At 44.8% G+C, this 23,073-nt stretch overlaps 1 protein-coding gene across 1 annotated transcript; it reads right to left on the bottom strand.

The window, feature by feature from the left end:
• Positions 1–11,918: 11,918 nt before the first annotated feature.
• LOC122331469 lies at positions 11,919–17,573 on the bottom strand. Its single transcript, XM_043228917.1, has 3 exons — positions 17,215–17,573; positions 16,783–17,103; positions 11,919–11,941 (listed from the first exon to the last, which is right to left on the bottom strand). Exons 1-3 carry the CDS (start codon positions 17,570–17,572, stop codon positions 11,919–11,921), a joined length of 702 nt encoding a protein of 233 aa, XP_043084852.1. The 5' UTR covers position 17,573.
• Positions 17,574–23,073: the final 5,500 nt, after the last annotated feature.

Below are 23,073 nucleotides of genomic sequence, written 5' to 3'. Positions count from 1 at the left end.
GGTTGTCTCTCAACCTCGCCCTAACAACACATGCAGACGACAATGCAATCTTACTAACCTACGCTCTGTCTCTACATCCTCTACTACACCTCTATCTTTCTCTGTGGGTCTGTGGAATTGCCAGTCAGCTGTCAACAAAGCTGACTTCATTTCTGCTTTTTCTTTACATTCTTCACTCAGCATTCTGGGCTTGACTGAGACCTGGATTCGTCCAGAAGACTCAGCAACCCCAGCTGCTCTAGCCAACAATCACTCTTTCTCACACACACCTCGTCAGGTTGGCCGGGGTGGGGGCACTGGTCTGCTCATCTCAAACAATTGTAAATATTCAACCCACTCACTTCTATGTAATTACAACTCATTTGAATTTCTTGCAATCACAGTAAACACTCCGATAAAGTTCCACATAGTGGTAATTTACCGCCCCCTGGACATATTCTAGACACCTTCCTAGAGGAGCTGGATAGATTGTTGTCCTCTTTTACAGAGGAAGGCACTCCACTCCTACTCTTTGGGGACTTCAACATTCATCTTGACAAACCTTATGCTACACACTTCCATTCACTTCTAGCTTCATTCGATCTCAAACGCCTTATCACGACAAGCACCCACAAATCAGGCAACCAGCTTGATTTAATTTACACACGCAGTTGTACTGCAGACACCATTTCAGTACAACCGCTTCACATCTCTGACCATTTCCTTCTTACATTTAAACTGCATTTTGCTATCTCTGAGCAACCAACCCCTATACCGGTTACTTTCCGACGAAACCTTCGTTCCCTTTCTCCCTCTCATCTCTCCTCTGCTGTATTCTCCTCCCTTCCCTCACCTACCCATTTCTCTTCTCTGGATCTGAATGCAGCTACAGATACTTTGTGCAGTACTCTAACCTCCTGTCTAGACGACATCTGCCCTCTCTCCTCCAGGCCAGCACGGACTGCCTCTTCTAGCCCCTGGTTGTCTGATGTTCTCCATGAGAGAAAGTGACGCAAATCTATAGATCTGTCAGACCTGAGCAGGTATCAGACTTTGTGTTGGAGTTGTGTATTGATGTTGAAGCTGTGTCTTGACATTTTGCAACTTTGACCTTTCAGTTTTCAGCTTCCATCTGGTATAACACTTCTTGTTCTAGGTCATGACATGACATGGCCTCTATATAGTATCTCAGACTGGTATGGGCGCCAGGGGAATCTGAAGGAATGAAGATTCTGACGCACAAAAAAATGTGTGACTAGTGATAACTTATGTGACGAACATGTCTGAAGTCTTTGTTTTGCCAGTTGGTTTTACTTATCTTGCCCTGTCCTTTCCTCTATAAATAAAGTGACTTGCGATCTGAGCTTCGGAGGCAAAGGGAGGCAAAAGAGAGAAACCGACTTTTCTCCCACTTGCAGCCGACAGCGCAATCCTTGCAAGCTAAAAATCCAAAAACCTGTCTTGTGTTTTATTGCGCCTTGAGTTGATCCTTCCTGGTAAAGAGCCGTTCGAGTGAAATAGTCTTGACATTTACTTGGTCCTTCGAGCCGGATCCCAACAGGACAGAGCGGAGGAGGAGAGGACGAAGAGGAGCTGAAAGATAGTTTCTGGCCAGAGCCAGGCAATAGCCGCCTGACAAAATCCACCCGCGTGAATTCGAGGGGGGTCGGTGAATCTTAGTCTGGAAAAATCAACTTCTCCGGGCTGTCTGACAGGAACCATTGGAAGGACAACTCAACGCACTGATCAGGTGATATACCGGTGTATTTTTTATGAACGTTTAAGTGTGTGTGTGTGACTGCAGTATAATAGGTACCAGCTTGAGTTCGTAACCAGTGATTTACCTGTTGAGGTGAAGGATCTGTATCGACTCTGGAAGCTCAGTGATTAAGTACTAGCTCGAGTGTGCAATCCGTGATTTACCCGTTTAGGTAAAGGATCTGTACAGACTCTGGAAGCTCAGTAATTAGATTTGGACAGAAGGATCTGTCAACCAATTGTCTGGGACATTGGGTTAAGTTAGAGCCAGGGGCTCTGGTGTCGACAAAGTTGTTTTAAAGCGCGCAGGGTATGAATGGTATGAATGTGTTGTATGAATGCCATTGTGAATCATTAGGATTTACGGTGAATAAGTTTGTTGTTGTCTAGGAATAACACGACTTATATTTCTCCCCACCAGAAAGGGAGTTGTGTTATTCAAACAGAAAAATTATATTGGGTTTGAGTCAAAATTGAAAAGTTGGTCTGTTCAGATGGCTGTATCCGCAGACAAATTAGTGTCTGTAGAAGCTTGGTGCAGTGGACGATCTGATCAGACGTGTGACCAATCATTGACTCTTACCAAAAGCGAATATGGGTGCAGAAAATAGTAAATTGACAGGGAGATCCAAAGTTTATGTGTACATATTTGGCAGACAGTGTGCGATACCTATATGAGTGGAATAAAAATATGATTTCAGTGGTAAATTAGTCAAGAGGGACTGCACTCTCTTAATAAACAAAAAGGTTGACTTATCCTTAGCCAAGGGAAAAAGGTTGATCTGTTGAAACTTCAATTGATTGAAGCAAAGTGGCAAGAGCAGGCAGATAAAAGACAGGCGAGAGTAGAAGAGAAGAAAATACAGAAAGAAGAACAATTGATTGCAGTGCAGAAAGAGGAAGACCCAGCAGACTATGTTGGGAGTCCAGAGGCATTATATCGGCAAAAAGGTTAAGAGCAGAGAGAGCAGCCAGAGGCCAGGAGATGGCAGCAGCAGCTCAACGAGAGGAGCTGAGAGAGCAGACAGCACAAAGCGGGAAGTGCGAGCAAGAGGGAAAGGGACAAAAAAACATGACCTATCCATCCAAGATAACTGAATTCAGTCCTCACACTAGAAGAAACATACCTTATGTACATAACATACGGTTTAGCCCCATTTATCTGACCAGCCTTCTGTCTCGCTACAACCCATCACGCTCTTTAAGATCTCAAAACTCAGGGCTCCTGGTAGTTCCTCGTATAGCAAAGTCTACTAAAGGTGGTTGAGCGTTTTCACATTTGGCACCCAAACTCTGGAATAACCTTCCTGCAAATGTTCGGGGATCAGACACACTCTCTCAGTTTAAGTCTAGGCTAAAGACATTTTCACACAGCTAAAGGAGGGATTGATTCAATCCACAGTTTTAAGTTTACCTGATTATTCTAAACCATTTACTCCAGTCTACTGTCTTATTTTTCCCACACTCAGTCGACGCACTATTAACTGAAACTAAAATGTCATTCCTATCGCCAGCAAGACATTTAGCTGTCATGTCTATTTTAAATGTCACAGCCACATCTCACTATCAAAAGATGTACAGCATTAAACCCATCTTCTCTGTTGCCAACTTGTAATGACGGCACACCACACTGTTGCTTGACCAGCACAGAACAGAATTGCAAACCTAGGCCTGATTTGAAAGATGTTCCATTAACTGAGGGAGAGACACTGTTTGTAGATGGTTCATGCTCTAAAAATAGCCAAGGTGAAAATCAATGTGGTTATGCTGTTGTGTCAGAAAGAGATAGTGACTGCAGGGAAACTCCTCGCATTACTCAGCCCAGGCAGCCGGTTATAAGCGTTAACAAAGCGTGCCAAATATCGCGAGAAAAGACGTCACAATCTACACAGATAGCCAATATGCATTTTCTACTTTACATCATTTTGCAGCACAATGGGCGCGAAGGGGCATGAAAACTGCTAGTGGTCAAAACGTAAAACACACCGCCCTTCTCACAGATTTATTAAAAGCCATTCAACTCCTCATACAATTGCAGTGTGTAAATGCACCGCACACACAAAGGGTACTGACCCAGTTTCACTTGGCAACGCAAAGGCAGACGAAGCAGATATGTGAAATACACAAAGTAACATCATTAGAAACTCCATTAGACGTGTCAGTGATATCAGACATGCAAAAACAAGCACCAGCATCCGAGAAGCAGATGTGGTTAACAAAAGGAGCACAATTGTCAGATGACACATACAGACTTGAAGGCAAACTGTGCCTTCCACGAAGCAGCAATTTTGACATGGGCAAGCACAGAAATTGGGTTGAATGTTTGACTTTGGTCAAAATGTATATGAGAATAACGTCCACTGACAAAGGGCTAACACCTTTTGAAATACTGTATGGCAGACCGTTCAGTGATGATGTGTGTGAGAAACCACAAGAGCAGCATACACTAGCAGAATGGATGAACAAAATGTTGAAATTTAAAGATGTTGTGAGTGCAAATGACCTGCCAGCCGTTCCTCTGTCTACACAGGAAACCCGAGTGAAACCTGGAGATACCATCCTGATCAAAGCTGTAAAGAGGAAAAACTGGACCTCGCCCAAGTGGGAAGGACCTTTCACCGTGGTACTGACTACCCCAACTGCCTTGAAGATCGCTGAGAGATCTACGTGGATTCATCAGAGCCACTGTAAGAAGGTCACAGAGTTTCCTGCCTAGAACGACGAGTACGGGTGTGATGTCCGGTTACAAAGGGTGGTGAAGGCAATAGGCCTTGTTGTTCTCAACCTGGTGAAGAAACAAACAGAGCCCTACTCATATTTTTAGCATGGCGTGGAAAGAGATCACCTTTGTGTCAGTGATATCAGACATGCCCATGTGTCAACTGAAGCAGTTGATCAGCATTAGTCTGCAGGAACGTGTAAGTGTATTTGTTTGTAGTCTAGTCTTATTGTAGCGCCGTGTCGTTTGCTAGGTTTCGCTTATTGTTTACCTCCGTCACGTGATTATTGTCGTGAAGTGTCGTATGCGAGTTTCGGACCTTTGTTGTTGCAAATTGGGAGGCGTGTCCAGCGCCAGGTAAAACATTTAAGCAGAACTCTTAGTCCATTCGACAGGAGAAGCAGTTGATCGGCATTAGTCTGCAGGAATGTGTAAGTGTATTTGTTTGTAGTCTAGTCTTATTGTAGCGCGTGTCGTTGTTTCTGTCGGTTTCGCTCTATTGTTTACCTCTCGTGTCACGCGATTGTTGCGTCCACGTGATTATTGTCGTGAAGTGTCGTGCGAGTTTCTGACCTTTTGTTGTTGCAAATTGGGAGGCGTGTCCTGCTTTACTCAGTCACGCAATTCAGATAGTTTACACCGCGCAGCGGTCGCGTAATCCCCATGCGTGCAGACCTCATCGTGTGAAGACCAACGAGTGTAAAGACCAGCGACTCTACCTGTGCGACTCCAAGCACAGACACCCGGCTAAACACTCGCGTATACCTAGTATTTATTTTCGTTTCTATTTGAGCTTTCCTTATTCCTCTTCCAAATTCTTCCACTGTTGTGTCTCTATTCCACCCTACTCATACAATGTCTTTCAACATCCCTAGCCTCATTACCACTCGCACTTCCTGTATCCGCGCCATCGGAGGCGCAACTACAATAATATGCATACTATTCCCACATCGCTTACCACATCACACTCTTTCTCCATCGGCCTTTGAATTGCCAGTCTGCTGTAAAAAAGACTGACTTCATCACAGCCATCACAGAACATTCCAATCTAAGTATCCTAGCACTTACCGAAACCTGGATTAAACCAGAGGACACTGTCACTCCAGCTGCCCTCGCTGCCAACCATACTTTCACTCATTCCCCTCGCACTTCTGGGAGGGGTGGAGGTACTGGTCTGCTCATATCAAAGAATTGGAAGCACAGCCAAATACAGACCCTCAATACAAACTCCTCTTTTGAATCACACGCCATTACTGTCACCCACCCTTTTAAAATTCACCTGATTGTTCTGTATCGCCCCCCAGGGCACCTCGGTAACTTCGTTAATGACTTGGATGTGCTGCTCTCTGCTTTTCCAGAGGATGGCACTCCTCTGGTACTGCTAGGAGATTTCAACATCCATGTAGATAAGAGTCCGGCCTGCGACTTTCACAGTCTATTGGCATCTTTTGATCTCAGCCATGTATCCACCACTGCCACGCACAAATCAGGTAATCAGTTGGACCTCATCTACACTCGAAACTGCTCTACTCATCATGCCCAGGTAACACCACTGCACACATCTGACCACTTCCTGATTACTTTCAACACCACCCTAACCTCTTCCAACATAACACCAAACCCTCCTCTGGTCACTTTTCGCCGTCACTTACGCACGCTCTCGTCAACCTGTCTTTCCTCTGCGCGTGTCACTGTCACTCCCTCCTCCTAACCGGTTCTCTTTACTAGATGTTAACACTGCTACCAATACCCTCTGCTCCACGCTAACATCCTGCCTGGACTCTTTCTGTCCTCTAACAACCAAACCTGCCCGGCCAACTCCTCTGCCCCTGGTTATCTGATGTTCTCCGTGAACATCGCTCCAAACTCAGAGCTGCGGAAAGAAAATGGCGTAAACCAAGGAACCATCGGATCTCTGTTTTATCAGTCTCTTCTCTCCTCATTTTCTAATAATGTCTCCACTGCTAAACGTAACTATTACCAAACAAAGATTAACAACTCCTCTGACTCACGGAGCCTCTTTAAAACATTCTCTGCTCTTCTCTGCCAACCTGTCCCCACCATCGTCATCCTTAACCTCTGATGATTTTGCTCGTTTTTTCATTAACAAAACCACTAAGATCAGCAATCAATTTCCTGCTGCTCCTCGCCTTACACACATCAAACCACAGCACCCCAACACATTCTCCACTTTTTCCTCCTCCTCTGAAACAGAGGTATCAAAATCGCCCTTGCCACGAATGCCACAACCTGCCCTTTAGATCCCATCCCTACTAACATCTTTCAGGCTATCGCCCCTCCGTCCTCCCTGCACTCACCCACATTATCATCAACAACTATCTACACTGGTACATTTCCCTCAGCTTTTAAGGAGGCTCGTGTTGCCCCTCTCCTTAAAAATCCACACTTGACCCTGAGCTCATTGGAAAATTACAGACCTGTATCTCTCCTCCCATTCATGGCTAAGACACTAGAGCGTGTTGTCTTTAACCAAATCTCCTCCCATCTCTCACAAAACAATCTCCTGGACAGCAACCAATCAGGTTTCAAAAGCGGCCACTCCACAGAAACTGCACTTCTATCTGTCATTGAGGCACTGAGACGGTCAAGAGCACAATCAAAATCTTCAGTGCTTATCCTGTTGGACCTGTCTGCTGCTTTTGACACTGTAAACCATAACATTCTCCTATCAACCCTCAGGCAGATGGGTGTCTCTGGAACAGCCCTTCGGTGGTTTGAGTCCTACTTCTCTGGTAGGTCTTTCAGGGTATCATGGAGGGTGATGTCTCAGAGTCTCATAACCTCACTACTGGAGTGCCTCAGGGCTCAGTACTTGGGCCACTGCTTTTTCCATCTACATGACATCACTGGGTTCTGTCATTCTGAAGCATGGCTTCTCCTATCACTGTCACGCTGACAACACTCAACTCCATCTCTCCTTTCAACCAGACGATCCCACTGTTTCTTCACGTATTTCTGCGTGCCTAAACGACATCTCAGTCTGGATGAAGGATCATCACCTGCAGTTAAACCTCACAAAAACAGAGCTCCTCGCTTTTTTCGGCCGATCCCAACATACAGCACAACCTATCTTTTTCAGCTAGGCTCGGCTATTGTATCCTCGTCTAGGTCAGCTAGGAACCTTGGAGTGATCATTGATGACCAGCTAACTTTCACGGAGCACATTTCAAAAACTGCTCGATCTTGTAGGTTTGTGCTGTACAACATCAGGAAAATCAGACCGTACTTATCAGAACACGCTACACAGATCCTCGTCAGGCACTAGTCCTGAGTAGACTTGATTACTGCAATGCCCTCCTTGCTGGCCTCCCAGCCTCTACAACCAGACCTCTTCAGATGGTCCAGAATGCAGCGGCAAGGGTGGTCTTCAACGAACCAAGGAGGGCCCACGTCACACCCCTCTTCATTAGTTTACACTGGCTTCCTATAGATGCCTGCATCAAATTCAAATCCCTGATGCTGGCCTACAGGACAATCACACAGGCTCCGCTCCTCGCACTTACACTCATTTATTGAATCATATGTTCCCTCCAGGTGCCTCACGCTCTGCAAACGAAAGGCGTCTTGCAGTGCCTCTCACAAAAAGGTGCAAAATCACTCTTGCGCACCTTCACCTGGTCTTTTCCTCGCTGGTGGAATGATCTGCCCGTTACCACTAGGGCAGCAGAGTCACTAGCAATCTTCGAAAACCAACTCAAAACTCATCTTTTCGCTTACACTTGACCCAACATTGATAGCACTCTTCTCCTGCTCCTTCCTATCCTTTTCTTGTTTATAAAAAAAAAAAAAAAAAAAAGCCTCGTGTCTGCGTTAGGTAAAACAAGACCCCACTCAGAGCACTTATGCACTACTGCCCTTTTGCTGATATTAATTTGCTTCGATATGCCTACCTGATTTGTACGCTTGCTTTGGATAAAAGGCGTCTGCTAAATGACTAAATGTAAATGTAAAATTGCCCATGTGTCAAAATTGTTAAACCTGCTGTGGATGGATGCGGAGGAGAGAGAGACGGTTGAAGAGTAGCGGAAAGAGGTGAATTTTGACTAGTTCACAGAACGACAAGAACTAAAAACTCATTTTGATGGTTTGTGGTATGCCTACGCAAAGTTCCTAGCGAATAGCACAAATTCAACCAAAGTGCTATGTCTGCACTAAAATGCCAACAGCCAGCAGAAACCCGCGCATGATTCCTAGGCCATATAGAAATATTTCAACATTGTTTCCTGAAACACTCGTTTCATCTTATAGCTCTGCTTATTTAAATTCCACTAAGAACAACAAGTTGCCTGCACCTGTGAATATGAGCACATTGACCTTCAAGTACTTGTTAATACTAAACACCACAGGAGAAGAGAAACTGTGTGGACCGGTGCACATAGAAGCAGGGTTTTTTAGTGGTTATGAGAATCGAGAAACGCTAGGTGGCGCGCCGGAGCAAGAAGATGTCCCTCTGCATACTGTAATCAGACATTTACAACGTGTGTAGCAGGTAAACATAATGGAATTAATCCTACACAGACAATTTGTGAGTCATATTTTACAGTTCCTGATGTCATGGGAACCACACACAGTCAACACATGTGTGGTTATGTGGCTACAATGTTTATTCCAATCTACCAACAAGGTGGACCGGACGATGCGCCCCTGTCCTGCTGACAGACCATTCCTACATTGTAAGTGCACATTCTAGCAAAGTAAGACTGAGAAAAGGTCTTTTGAGAAACATGACTATCTGGGGGACGGACGTTCCCAAAGACCACAAGCTGTGGACTGATGGAGAGAAAGTTTTACTGGCCCTTTTTCCATGGGATGGGGTTGGTAAACTAATGTTATGCATGGAGACGGTGGATTACCGTTTCGGGTTTGTTTGTGAATAACACCATAGCCGCCATAAAAGGAGTACAGGAAGAGCTGAGACCGCTGAGACAAATGGAGCTTCAAGACAGACTGGTATTAGATTAACTTACAGCCTCCACCGGAGAGAGTGTGTGCAATAGTTGGATCATCATGTTGCACGTTTATACCAGACAACGATGCGGACGGAGGAGTAATCAAACGAGCAATAGCCAACCTCACTCGACTGAGAGATGCCATGGAGAGAAACAGCATAACTCAAGGACTGTTATCATGGCTGTTTGGTGGGGAATGGTGGAATGTGCTATTGAAAATGATCACCAGTGATTGCAGTTTTAGGTTTGCTGTGTTTATGCATGATCTGTGTTTTACCATGTTTAAGGGCAATGATTACCAAAATGATTAGCCAGACATTTTTCAGTTTTACCGTGCTTCTCCACCAAGAGAGAAATGGAGAGCTTTAGTATCATGTGTGAAGTCTCAGTTAAAACCACAGCTGTGACATGGCTGAGTGCTGATGTTGTGATACAAAAAGGTACACTGACAAGCTACAGTAGCCATGCTAAGAACAAGAGGCACTGTGTTTATTTCATTTTTTCTTTTCATTTTATTTTCACATTTTCCTCCTATTTTCTATTTTTTTATTGTATATATTAAGATGCAAGCCTTACATGTGATCGCCCATGTAACATCTTGGGGGTCGGTTGGGAATTTTTCTCCGATACTGAGGTTTTCGCCCAACCTTGCTGTTTAAAGTAAGCATCGATTATTTAATCAAGTAATCAGTAATTCAACATGCATATGCATTATGTCTTTTTAGTAGGTGCTAAATGTCAAACAGGAGGGAGATGTGTATTGATGTTGAAGCTGTGTATTGACATTTTGCAACTTTGACTTTTCAGTTTTCAGCTTCCATCTGGTATAACACTTCTTGTTCTAAGTCATGACATGGCCTCTATATAGTATCTCAGACTGGTATGTGTGCCAGGGAATCTCCCTAACTCTGTTCTGAGAGACAGACACTGTCAGTTTTTTCACTTTTTAACCTAGACTACACAGCACACTTTTATTATTCAAATCAGTTAAAGAATTTTTAGGCTGTATTAATTAGATCCGCTGGAACCCGGGAACACTACTCATAAAACATGTACTTGTGACATTGTAAAAAAATTACATCTACGTCAATATTAGTCCTGTTTCTTAATCTGTTTTACAGTTTGTATCCAGATTAGATGGTGGACCATCAGATTGTGTTTATCAGAGACCAGAACACCTAGATGCGCTCTGTGGACAGATCACCAGATCCTGATGCGCACACACACACACACACACCAAGTCATTTACACTATGACACAGCTGCGTTTAAAATTGAACTGGAAGTTGAGTGCTGGGCGTCCGGTCAGAGGAGAACTGACCCCAACTGAGTCTGGTTTCTCCCAAAGTTTTTTTTTCCTCTCAATTCTGTATGGATGGGGTTTTGGTTCCTTGCCGCTGTCACCTCTGGCTTGCTTTGTTGGGGACACTTAACTTCTAGTGATTATGGTCGAATTGATTACAGAGATCGTCTTTGCATTTAATAAATTGTTCATTCTCGTCATTATACATCCCTGTCATTGTATGTTAAGTGTGTTTAAAGCGCTATATAAATAAAAATGATTGATTGAATTGTAAGGAGGTGAATCAAAACCTGTAAATGCAATAAGGTAACCAAGATGGCGCCGTTGAGTTCAGCTGCCGTCCACGACCGCTCCTGCAAAACTTTTTTCTGTTAATTGTTTGTATTTAGGATAGTCTGCGCGGTTTTCTTTATATAAAGATGGCTATTACTACATACGATCGAGCCACTCATATCTATTGGTGTACAATGCACCCTACTTTCACCGCTTTTAAACCCGGACCCATGTTGGCAGAGCGAGATCCTGTCGAAGACGAAGGAAGCGACCCACACCGGCGTCCACGAGGAAACGAGCCGGCGTCAGGAACAGGTTGAGGGCACGCTCACACCGCGCTCCCTACCTAGTGTCCTGTTAGCCAACGTCCAGTCTCTGGAAAACAAGCTCGATGACCTCAGGGCAAGGATCAAGTTCCAGAGAGACATTCGGGACTGCAACCTCCTCTGCTTCACAGAGACATGGCTGAACCCAGCGGTACCGGACCACGCCATACAACCGACCGAGTTTTTCTCTGTTTACCGCATTGGACAGAACAATGGAGTCGGGTAAGACAAGGAGGTGGAGTGTGTCTGATGGTGAACAAACGCTGGTGCGACAGCGCGAGCGTCGTTCCTCTCTCACGCTCCTGCACACCAAACCTGGAACTTCTGAACATCAAATGTCGCCCTTTCTATCTTCCACGGGAATTCAGCTCGGTCAGTCAGTTCCGTTTATATTCCACCTCAAGCGGACACGGACACTGCGATATGGGACTTACACGACCACCTCACAACACACCAGACACAGCACCGGGACTGCCGAACTTCCACCAGCACATCACCTACCCCACCAGGGGCGAAAGGACACTGGATCACTGCTACACGCCCTTCAGAGAGCTACAGGGCAAAATCATGGCCACCATTTGGTAAATCGGACTATGCCGCCATCTTCCTCGTACCTGTTTACAAACAGAGGCTGAAACAGGAGGCTGTCACGCTGGTCTGACCATTCGGTGGCCGCTCTGCAGGACGCTTTGGATGACGCAGACTGGGCAATGTTCAGGTGTAGCTCTGAGGACGTCAACGTGTTCACGGAAGCGGTGGTGGGTGTTGGAACTACTATTCTTGTTTTGTTCTTTTATTGACATTGTCTCCTATATCAAAGTGGTTTTGAAGAACTTCTGTGTGTGTGTAAAGAGTTTGGCAACACGCTCACAAAGGACAGGACGCTGTCCAGAGCTGACACCTTGCTGAACTCACCCCCAAGCAGATTCCACCTAACTGAGATCTAATCAGGATCAAGCACCCACAAGAAAGGAATGTGCCCTATTGTGACCTTTTTATGGGGGTTGCTCTTTCTTTATGTATAAATAAAGATGTGTGAGGGGCTGCGTTTCAGAAGCAAACTGAAGAGAGTTGGAAACAGTTTACTTCCCTTGCAACTGAAGCGATGTCACTTGCAAGTTACACATTCGGAACAAATTCTTGTGTCTCTTATTGAGTCTTGAATTATTGAGTTGTCTTCCGGGTGGTAAAGTACCTTAAAGGGCATCCAGACCCTACATTAATTTGGTGTTTCTGCCCGGTTACCAACAAGGCAGATCGGAGAAGAGGAGGACTGAGAGGACCTGAGAAAATATCTCTGCACAGAGTCAGGCAATAGACGCCTGTCTAAAATCCACCCTCGTGAATTCGTGGGAGGTCAGTGAATCTCCGTCTGCAAAATCTACTTCTCCGCGCTGTCTGACGGTGACCATTTTCAGAAGACATCTCAGCGCTAATCAGGTAAATATTATCATCGTTTGAATGCATGCAATAGAGTTGTGTCCCGGACAAGGCTAGATGCCCGTTTTTCTGAGTGTTAGTTACACTGAGCGATAAGTTTCGCTCCCGGACGAGGCTAGATGCCCGGCTAGATGTCAGTTCCGCAACAGATTAAAATTTCTGAGTAAAACGTTAGATACGGAGGAAAAATTTTGTGTGAATGGTATGAACGATAGTACGTTATTGATTTTACAAGGAAATAAATTAAAGGGGAACATTAGGAAAAGTCACTAGTTGAATCTTTCTTCACATTATCGTGAAACAGTGACTTTCACATAGGATTTAAAGGGGTGGTATGATTCAAAATTGAGAAAACTGGTTGAGTGAAACTGGTTGAGTGAGACTATTAGAGCGTGTAGAAGCTTGGTATAGTGCACGATTTCATTCAACGTGTGGTTTATCATTGAATCATACCTAAAAATGGGGAACGATGACAGTAAACTGTCGGGAGATGCTAAATTCATGGAAACATATGCCCGGGTAGCTGCAGATACCTGGTGGAATGGACAAATAAATATCCATGGTTTCAAGGCAAGTTAATTCTGCCTGAGTGTAGTAGATTGGTTGAGGCTCTAACAATATGCATCTCATTAAAAAGGGAAGTAAAAGCTTGGTGTATGAATTACAAATAATTGAAGCAATGAAATGGTTAGAGCAGGTTGGAAATCGATCTCAAGAGAGAAAAGGAAATCAAAAGGCTCAGTTTTGTGCATTACAAAAAGAAGATCCAGGTGACATAGTGGGCCAACCTCTCACGCTACGTGCACAGGAGGCACGACGAGAGGAACAAAGAATAGAGCAAATACGCAGAACACAAAATGAAACAGAACAAAGAATACACACAGATGAAACAAAGAAAGATATAATGACTCTAGTACTGCAACAAATGCTGCATTTAGCCCCAAACGTACTAGAAAACAAACATCATATGATGAATCTGTCAGTGCTTTACACGCACATGAACAGAAATATGGCTATAGTGAAGGGACCTCTTCCCCACCACCATACATACCCCAACATGATCAGGGTCAATTTTACCCATCCATTCAGGTCCCAAATCCTCATTTTGGAGTGAATGGGGACCAAAATAGATGTGTGTTGGTTTATAGGCCCTGGTCGCAAAATGAGCTGAAAGAAGCAGTCGATGGACTAGGTCCTCTCGATAACATAATACAGGGGGTAGATAACCTTAAAATGTTGGTCACCACTTACAATTTGAATGGAACAGAAATAAACATGTGCTGAGAATGGGTCTGAAACATCGATATGGTGCCACAAGGGAGACTATACTGGACAGAATGCTGAAGGTGAACCATTAGCACCCAATTCAAATGTTTTAGCTAATGCATTTGAAGCGGTATGCCGGAGAAATCACCACTGGTCTGGCTAGTAGGCCAGATTATGCAAAAATAGCACAGTTTAGACAGAAAGAAGGTGAGGAGGTATCTGAATATAGATCTAGAATGGAAACAGTGTTCCAAGCTAATAGTGGAAAACCAATAAATGATGATGCAGCAAACCCTTATCAACAGCACCTAAAGCAGGCCCTCCTCACCGGTTTTCTACCAGCAATCTCCAGCTTTATTAGGAAGCACAATGTTAATATACCCACACCGATGGGGTAACGCCCATCAGAATCACTTTATTGCCAGGTATGTTTGCACATACGAGGAATTTGTTTTAGTGACAAAAACTCTACAGTGCAACACGATAACAAGACAAGACAGATATAAAGAGAATTATGTACAACAAAACAATAAAATGTGCAACACAGCAAATATAAAAATATAGAAAAATAAAAATATATACTATAAACATTCAAGTGTAACAGGAATTATTTTTGTGCAGTGTTGTGTGCAATCTGTATGTTAAATAAATAAGTGTCCTCAAGTGTTCAGGACATGGACTGCCTCGGGGAAGAAACTGTTCCTGTGTCTGGCTGTCCTGGTACTCAGTGCTCTGTAGCGCACCAGACGGCAACAGTTCGAATATGGAGTGTGCGGGATGTGAGGGGTCCAGAGTGATTTTCTTAACCCTTTTTTTTAATGTGGATAGGTACAGTTCTTGGAGAGTGGGGAGGGTTGTACCAATGATTCTCTCAGAAGTCCTGACTACCCTCTGTAGTCTTCTGAGGTCATGGTTGGTAGCTGAGCTGAACCAGACAGTTATGGAAGTGCAGAGGATGGATTGTATGATGGCCGAGTAGAACTGTTTCAGCACCTCCTGTGGCAGGTTGAACTTCCTCAGCTGACGAAGGAAGTACAATCTCTGCTGGGCCTTTTTAACAATGGAGTCGATGTGAGTGTCCCACTTCAGGTCCTGGGAGATTGTGGTGCCCAGGAACCTGAATGACTCCACTGTTACCACAGTGCTGTCCATGATGGTGAGTGGGGGGAGTGCAGGGGGGTTCCTCCTGAAGTCCACTATCATCTCCACTGTGTTGAGCTCCAAGTTGTTCAGACTGCACCACTCAGCCAGCTCTTTGACCTCCTGTCTGTAAGCAGACTGCGCCACCGTCCCTGTAATGAGGCCGATGACTGTGGTGTCGCCTGCAAACTTCAGGAGTTTGACAGAGGCGTCTTTAGAGGTGCAGTCATTCGTGTAGAGGGAGAAGAGCAGTGGGGAGAGGACACAACCCTGAGGGGCTCCAGTGCTGGTTGTGCGGGTGTTGGATGAGAATTTTCCCAGCCTCACTACCTGCTGTCTGTCTGTCAGGAAGCTGCTGATCCACTGACAGACGGAGGTGGGCACTGAGAGCTGGGTTAGTTTGGGGTGGAGGAGGTTTGGTATGATGGTGTTGAAGGCCGAACTGAAGTCCACAAACAGGATCCTCACATAAGTCCCTGGTCTGTCTAGGTATTGCAGAACATAATGCAGTCCCATATTGACTGCATCGTCCACTGACCTGTTTGCTCTGTCACGCAAACTGCAGGGGTCCAGTAGGGTCCTGTAAAGTCCTTCAGATAACCCAGAACCAGTTTTTCAAATGATTTCATGACCACAGACGTTAGAGCCACGGGTCTGAAATCATTAAGTCCATTAATTTTGGGTTTCTTTGGGATGGGGATGATGGTGGAGCGTTTGAAGCATGAAGGTACTACACACAGCTCCAATGATCTGTTGAAGATCTGAGTGAAGATGGGGACCAGTTGGTTAGCACAGGTTTTCAGACAGGCTGGAGTCACACCGTCTGGGCCTGGTGCCTTTCTTCTTTTGTTCTTCCTGAAGACCTGGCACACGTCATCTTCGCTGAGTTGAAGGGCAGGTGTGGGGGAGAGGGGGATTACAGGAGGTGAGAATGGTTCCTTTTCAAACCTGCAGTAGAACTCGTTCAGGTCGTCTGCCAGTTGTTGATTTGCCACAGTGCTGGGGTGGTGCCTTGTAATTGGTGGTGTCTTTCAGACCTTTCCACACAGAAGCGGTGTCACTAGAGGAGAACTGGGTGCGAAGCTTTTCAGAATAATTCCTCTTACGCCACTCTGATCTCCTTTTCTAGTGTGTACTTGGCCTGCTTATACAAGGCTCTGTCCCCTATCCTGCGAGCATCTTCTTTGGCTTGACGGAGCTGACTGAGTTTAGCAGTGAACCATGGTTTGTCATTGTTGTAAGTTAAATAAGTCCTGGTAGGAATACATATGTCCTCACAGAAACTAATATATGATGTTACCGTTTCTGTGAGCTCGTCCCAGATCTGTGGCAGCAGCTTCAAAGACAGTCCAATCAGTGAGAGAAAAGCAGGTTTGTAAATCCTGCTCTGCTTCGTTAGTCCATCTTTTTACAGTCCTAAGAACAGGTTTAGCTGATTTCAGCTTTTGCCTGTAGGTCGGTATGAGATGGACCAAACAGTGATCAGAAAGTCCCAGGGCAGCTCGTTGGACGGAGTGATAAGCATCCTTTATTACGGTGTAGCAGTGATCCAGTATGTTACGGTCTCTGGTTGGACAGGTAACGTGCTGTCTGAATTTTGGCAGTTCACATGAGAGGTTGGCTTTATTAAAGTCCCCAAGAATGATTAAAACAGAGTCCGGGTGTTGTTGCTCAGTCTCTGTGATCAGATCGGCGAGTTTTTGTAAAGCCAGACTCACGTGCGCTTGCGGAGGGATGTAAACACACACCAGAATAAACGAGCAAAACTCCCGCGGCGAGTAGAAAGGCTTGCAGTTAATGAAGAGTGCTTCTACATCGGCGCAACACATCTTCTTTAACACAGTTACATCTGTACACCACCTTTCATTGATGTAAAAGCACGTCCCGCCGCCGCGCGATTTCCCCGTTAATTCTGCGACGCGATCCGCTCTAAACAGCTGAAAGCCCGGCAGACTTAATGCGCTGTCTGGAATTGCATCGTTTAGCCAGGTTTCCGTGAAACACAGAGCAGCAGAGTTTGAGAAATCCCTGTTAGTCCGGGTAAGCAGAAGAAGTTCGTCCATTTTGTTGGGTAGAGAGCGGAGGTTCGCCAGGTGAATGCTGGGCAACGGCGTTCGGAGTCCACGTTGTCTGAGTTTCACAAGCGCGCCGGCCCGTTTCCCCCGTCTGCGCGGCCTTAGGCTTTTGACCAGCACCGCTGCTCCGCTAACTACGATGTTCAACAAGACGTCGGAATAATCAAAGACCGGTGAAATATTTTGCGGAGTGGTCTGCCGAATGTTCAGCAGTTCATCCCTGGTAAAAACGATGGTGTTTGATAAACAAAAAACAGGAAAAACTAACAAAAACAACACGAGCACTTGAGAGCGAAGCACCGAGGCTGCCATTCGCGGCGCCATCTTGAAACATCATGAATTATGCTACAAGCTCAAGAGGTGTTAAAAGATAAAAAGTCTAAGACGGCCCAGGCCCAGGTTTTCGCCCTGATAGGTGACCTTGTGCAGGCTGGTAAAGATAGTACCACTGAAACCTATTACCAAGGGTCAGGCTTTAGAAACAAGAGGTCTGGCCGAGGGAGAATGGGTAGAGGTAGAGGAGAAGCAGGAAAAGGAAACTATGGTGGGAGACAGAATGTAGGGAATAATGATTGGCCGAAAGAAGAAGATTGGGAGTTGAAAAGATGCTTCATATGTCATAAACATGGCCATTTCAAGCTAGAGATTGCTACCATGGCAAAAACAAACCACAATCCGATAAATTCCAATGACTAGAACAAAACCTCGGTCCCTTGAGATCAAGACCCCAAATATATAGGCCAGGATCATTAGTTGAGAATAATTTTTATGGGGATGAACAAGTAGAATTAGATCTTGGAGGATGTATAGAAACATATCTAGCCTATTCAGATAAAAACCCATGCCAGAAAGAGAGATTATGCTGTCAGGAACAAAGGTTAAGTTCCTTTGTGACTCCGAGCAGATAAAACAGTTATACCCGGACTTGAGCCCAGTAACAAATCTATTTTTGTCAAATCAGCTAATGGGTTAGTGACTACTAACTCATACTCTAACAAATTTAATATTGTGGACCCCCCTCAGGTCTACAAACAAAGGCCTCCGTTGTACTCTGTCGGATTGTCCAATCAATTTTTAGGGCGAGATCTCATGACTACCTTGATCTCAATACATCCAGTTAAAGCAGGCATGGTTGCAATAGGCCCGGAGGAAGAAGTGCCCATTTACCCAATTCAGGGATTTGAAGCCCCATACTACTGGTGGTCTTTAGACTTTCCATATCCTGACCCTGCAGAAACAGGAAAGAAACTTTAAAGCTTTCTGCCCAACCCAAGTCCACCAAACACAGACTTTATGAAACCCAGAGACATGCACATTACACTGCATTATAAGTTGGACCCAGGCCCAGATCCCCAGTATGACCAAAGGTCAATAGACTAGGAGCCACAGAGAGTGATAATAACCGCCTTATATTTAGATAGGAAAGATAATGCAGCATGTTCAGTCCAAACTTCTACTGGAGTACAGAAACTAATGATTGGACATGAGATATGCTCACATATTTGTGTCTAAAGAAGCCCTTTTTTGAATTGGAGGGATTTGCAATATTTGATTAAACAAACCATCCACCAAAGATGGCAAGACAATGGAAATGGCTGGGAGAAAAATCAAACCGGTGACATGTTTAGGAAAAAATCAGGGTGGGTAATAATACTTACTCCCAAGACCCATCTTGATGATGGACAAGGTGATTATTACATGAATGCCTGACATATTCAGGAAGTCACAGCAATAGACCCAGTGCTTAGTGAGGTACCAAATGCATTTTGGTCTAAAGGGAAAACCGATGTGGGTTTAATGGCAACTGCAACACCAGTCGTTATTAAACCAAAAACTAATTCTAGGCCTAGAGGTGAAACAATATCCATTAAAACCAGATGCTTCGGCAGGCATAAAGTCAGTCATAGCAGATATGATTGAGGCAGGAATAACAGCTGAAGACCCACAAGCACAATGCAACTCACCTATTTTCCCAGTAAGAAAGACGTCGTCAGACAGCTGGCGCATGATTACTAATTTGAGGGAGGTAAATAAAGCAGTTGAAAGCAGAGCCCCTGTGTACCAGATCCACACACACTATTGAATCAATTAAGACCAAAAATGAAATGGTTCACAGTGGTGGACTTGAGTAATGCATTCTTCTCTATACCAGTACACCCCGACTCGTGGGGATGGTTTGGTTTTACTTATAACGGAAGGAAATACTCTTATTAGACGTCTCCCACAGGGATACATAGAATCTCAACAAATTTTCTCAGCAGAAATAACCAGATGTTTATCATCCCTACCAATCCCATCACATACTCAGGTATTGGTATATGTTGATGATATTTTGATCACTTCTTAAACTGAAGAGCAGAACAAGCAGACAGCAATTACAATATTCAAACACCTCTGTGCAACAGGCAACAAGGCCTCACTGAATAAACTTCAGTGGGCAAAACAGGAAGTTGTGTTCCTAGGTCATAAAATTACACCAGCAGGCAGAGCTTTAACTGAGGCTAGGAAAGAAGCAGTTAAAACGGCTCCAAAACCACAGACTAAACAGCAAATGTTGCGGTTTCTAGGGTTGTGCAACTATTGTAGACAGTGGATATCTGACTACGCACTATTGACCCAACCCCTGCTGAATATGATTTATGAAATCCCAATGACAATGAGAGACCCAGTGAGGTTGACAGAAGTGGGAGAAAAAGCATTTGTACAGTTAAAAGGAAGTATTGATGGATTCCACAGTGTTAGGAATACCAGACTATTCCAAACCCTTTATGCAGACGGTCGACTGCAAAGAAACTTACATGACTTCAATGTTGACAAGATAGTGGGGAAAGAACAAACCAATCGCGTACTACTACAAAAGATTGGATCCAGTAGCATGCGCACTACCCCCTGTGTGAGGGCTGTCTGTGCAGCAGCATTAGCTGTACAGGCATCAGCAGAAGTAGTTCTTTTCCACCCTCTCACACATAGTTCCTCACTCAGTCGATATGTTGTTGACAGAAACAAATGTTGTTTTTGTCACCGACAAGACATTTATCCGTCATGTCCATTTTAATGTCTTAACCTCATCTGACACTTAAGCGCTGTGCCACCTTAAATCCATCCATATTACTGCCCATCAGTGAGGATGGCACACCACATGATTGTGTTAGCGAGACAAGAGAACTGCAAACCTAGAAAAGATTTAAAAGACACACCATTAAGCAATGGTGAAACTGTTTGTTGATGGTTCCTGTTCAAAAGAATTTTAGAGGTGAAAACCTGAGTGGTTATTCTGTGGTTTCTCACAAGGAAGTGAAAGCCGCAGGAAAAATTACCACCTAATATTTCAGCACAGGCTGCAGAGATAATAGCTCTCACAAAAGCATGCGAAATCTCAAAAGGGGAAAAAGATTACCATTTACACGGATAGCCAATATGCATTTTCAACCCACCATTATGCCGCCCAACTGAAAAGTTGCTGGCAGCTATTTAACTACCAGATGCAGTTGCAGTTTGTAAATGTGCAGCATGTGTGTGTAGTAGGTCTTGCTGCCCTCCTCACCATTAACATTGAACCTGAAAAAGGAATGTTGTAAGACTTAAAAAAAAAAAAAATGGACGGACAGTCACCCAGACGAGTGGATGTGGAAAGATTCACCAGAAAACAAGAATCATCATCCATTTCTGACTAATATGTGGTACCGTTATGTATGTTATGTTGCACATGTTTCTAATTACTCGAGTTGCTATGTGTGTTCAGATATGCCTCCTTCGTCCTCCCAGGTCTCAGCTGCCAAGACGCTGCCATTTGACGATACACAGTATTTTTTGGCTACGGCTGCTTGGGCAGGGAAAGTGAAGAACTTGAATCTAACCGACCTAGGAATTAGCTGCTCGAGACACTATCAGGAGTGTAGGTCAAAAGGGTCAGTGCCTTTTTTTACATGTCCAGCTTCGGGAGATACAAACTTGCCAATCTTATAACCGGGTGTTTAGAAAGGCCCTTCTGGAAAGAACCAGACTGCTATACAGGGAATACCAATGTGGGTTATGAGAAAAAACATGACAGCAGATGCTTGACAGTTGGGAAATATTACTAAACTGGTGTCATGTTGTAACATTTTTGATATTTCAAAAGGTAAGCGTAACATTGGATATGGTGCAGGACGTTTGGTGGATCATACGGCCTACTCAGCATTACCAGTAAATTGGACTGGTGTATGTGCACCTGTAACACTCACAGATCACACATATGTGGTGTTTGCCAGTAATTGGACCCAAAAGAGTAGACGGAAAATAAGTTCACAGTACCTTTTATTTGCTCTTCGACGATAGTCGATCAGGTAACAACGTGCCAAAAGAGTTCAAATTGTGGTCCACCGGTATCAAGGTGGTTTTATCTTTAGTGCCCCACATGGGGTAGCAAAAAAGTAATGTTAAGGATAGAAACTTTGGATTACAGATTTAAATCATTTGTTAATATCTCTTTAGACATCTGGAAGCGCAGAATCGAGAAATCACCGTTACAAGGGCAATGGCTCTCCAGAATAGGATAGTCCTTGACCTCTTGGTAGCCCGAGAGGGAGGAGTATGCAAGCTTGTAGGGGAAAGCTGTTGTACTTACATTCCTGAGGAAGTATACCAATATTTCAGTCGCCATGAAGGCTTTGGAAAACCTGCGGGAGGTAATGGCTAGAGATAGTACTCCCTCAGAGTGGGATCCCCTGTCATGGTGTCACCGGTGTTCACCAAGATATTTAATCTCTCCCTGAAACAATCTACAGTCCTCGTGTTTCAAACAGTCCATCATTGTTCTTGTGCCAAGAAACCTCAACCATCTTGCCTGAATGATTACCGCCCTATAGCTCTGATGTCGGTAGTGATGAAGTGCTACCGCCAAAACCGGTCTCACGGAGGATGCCATCACACACGTCCTCCACACAACCACGAGCCACCTGGATTTTAGGAAAGGGAACTATGTGAAAATGCTGTTAGTGGACTATAATTCAGCGTTCAACACCATAGTTCCCCTCCACGCTCACCTTGAAGTTGGAGGTCCTGGGACTCAGCCCATCCTTGCGTCACTGGATCACCAACTTTCTGACCGACAGACCACAAGCCGTGCGGATGGGAAAACACACCTCATCCTCCCTCACTCTCAGCACTGGAGCCCCTCAGGGTTGTGTTCTGAGCCCCTGCTGTACTCTCTGTACACACATGACTGTGGCCACTACAAACTCCACCACCATCATTAAATTTGCTGACGACACCGTCGTGGTGGGCCTGATCTCCAACAACAATGAGATGGCCTACCTTCAGGAGATCAACAACCTGGAGAGATGGTGACAGGAGAACAATTGGCTCCTGAACGTCAGCAAAACAAAGGAGTTAATAGTGGACTTCAGCACAAAGCAGGTGTGCTCTTACCATCCCATCATGATTGACGGGACCCCAGTGGAGAGTGGACAGTTTTTCAGTACCTGGGTGTTAACATCACGCAGGACCTGTCTTGGTCCTGTCACATCAACACCCTGGTGAAGAAGGCCCGGCAGCGCCTATACCATCTGAGGCGCTTTAAGGGACTTCAGACTCCCATCTCAGGTGCTCAGGAACTTTTACACCTGCACCATCGAGAGTGTCCTGACGGGAAACATCACCTCCTGGTTCGGGAACAGCACCATGCAGGACAGGCGAGCCCTTCAGAGGTGGTGAGGTCAGCTGAGCGCACCATCCACACTGAGCTCCCTGTGCTGCAGCACATCTACAACAAGAATTGGCGCCCAACGTGGGGCACGATAGAGGTTTTGAGGAGAAGAAGAGAAGAAAAGACAATTGCCAAGGAG

The sequence above is a fragment of the Puntigrus tetrazona genome, unplaced genomic scaffold (assembly GCF_018831695.1).
Source record: "Puntigrus tetrazona isolate hp1 unplaced genomic scaffold, ASM1883169v1 S000000001, whole genome shotgun sequence".
Lineage (NCBI taxonomy): Eukaryota > Metazoa > Chordata > Actinopteri > Cypriniformes > Cyprinidae > Puntigrus > Puntigrus tetrazona.
The sequence above is the reverse complement of the archived record's forward strand: the minus strand, read 5'-3'. Positions and strand labels throughout refer to the sequence as shown.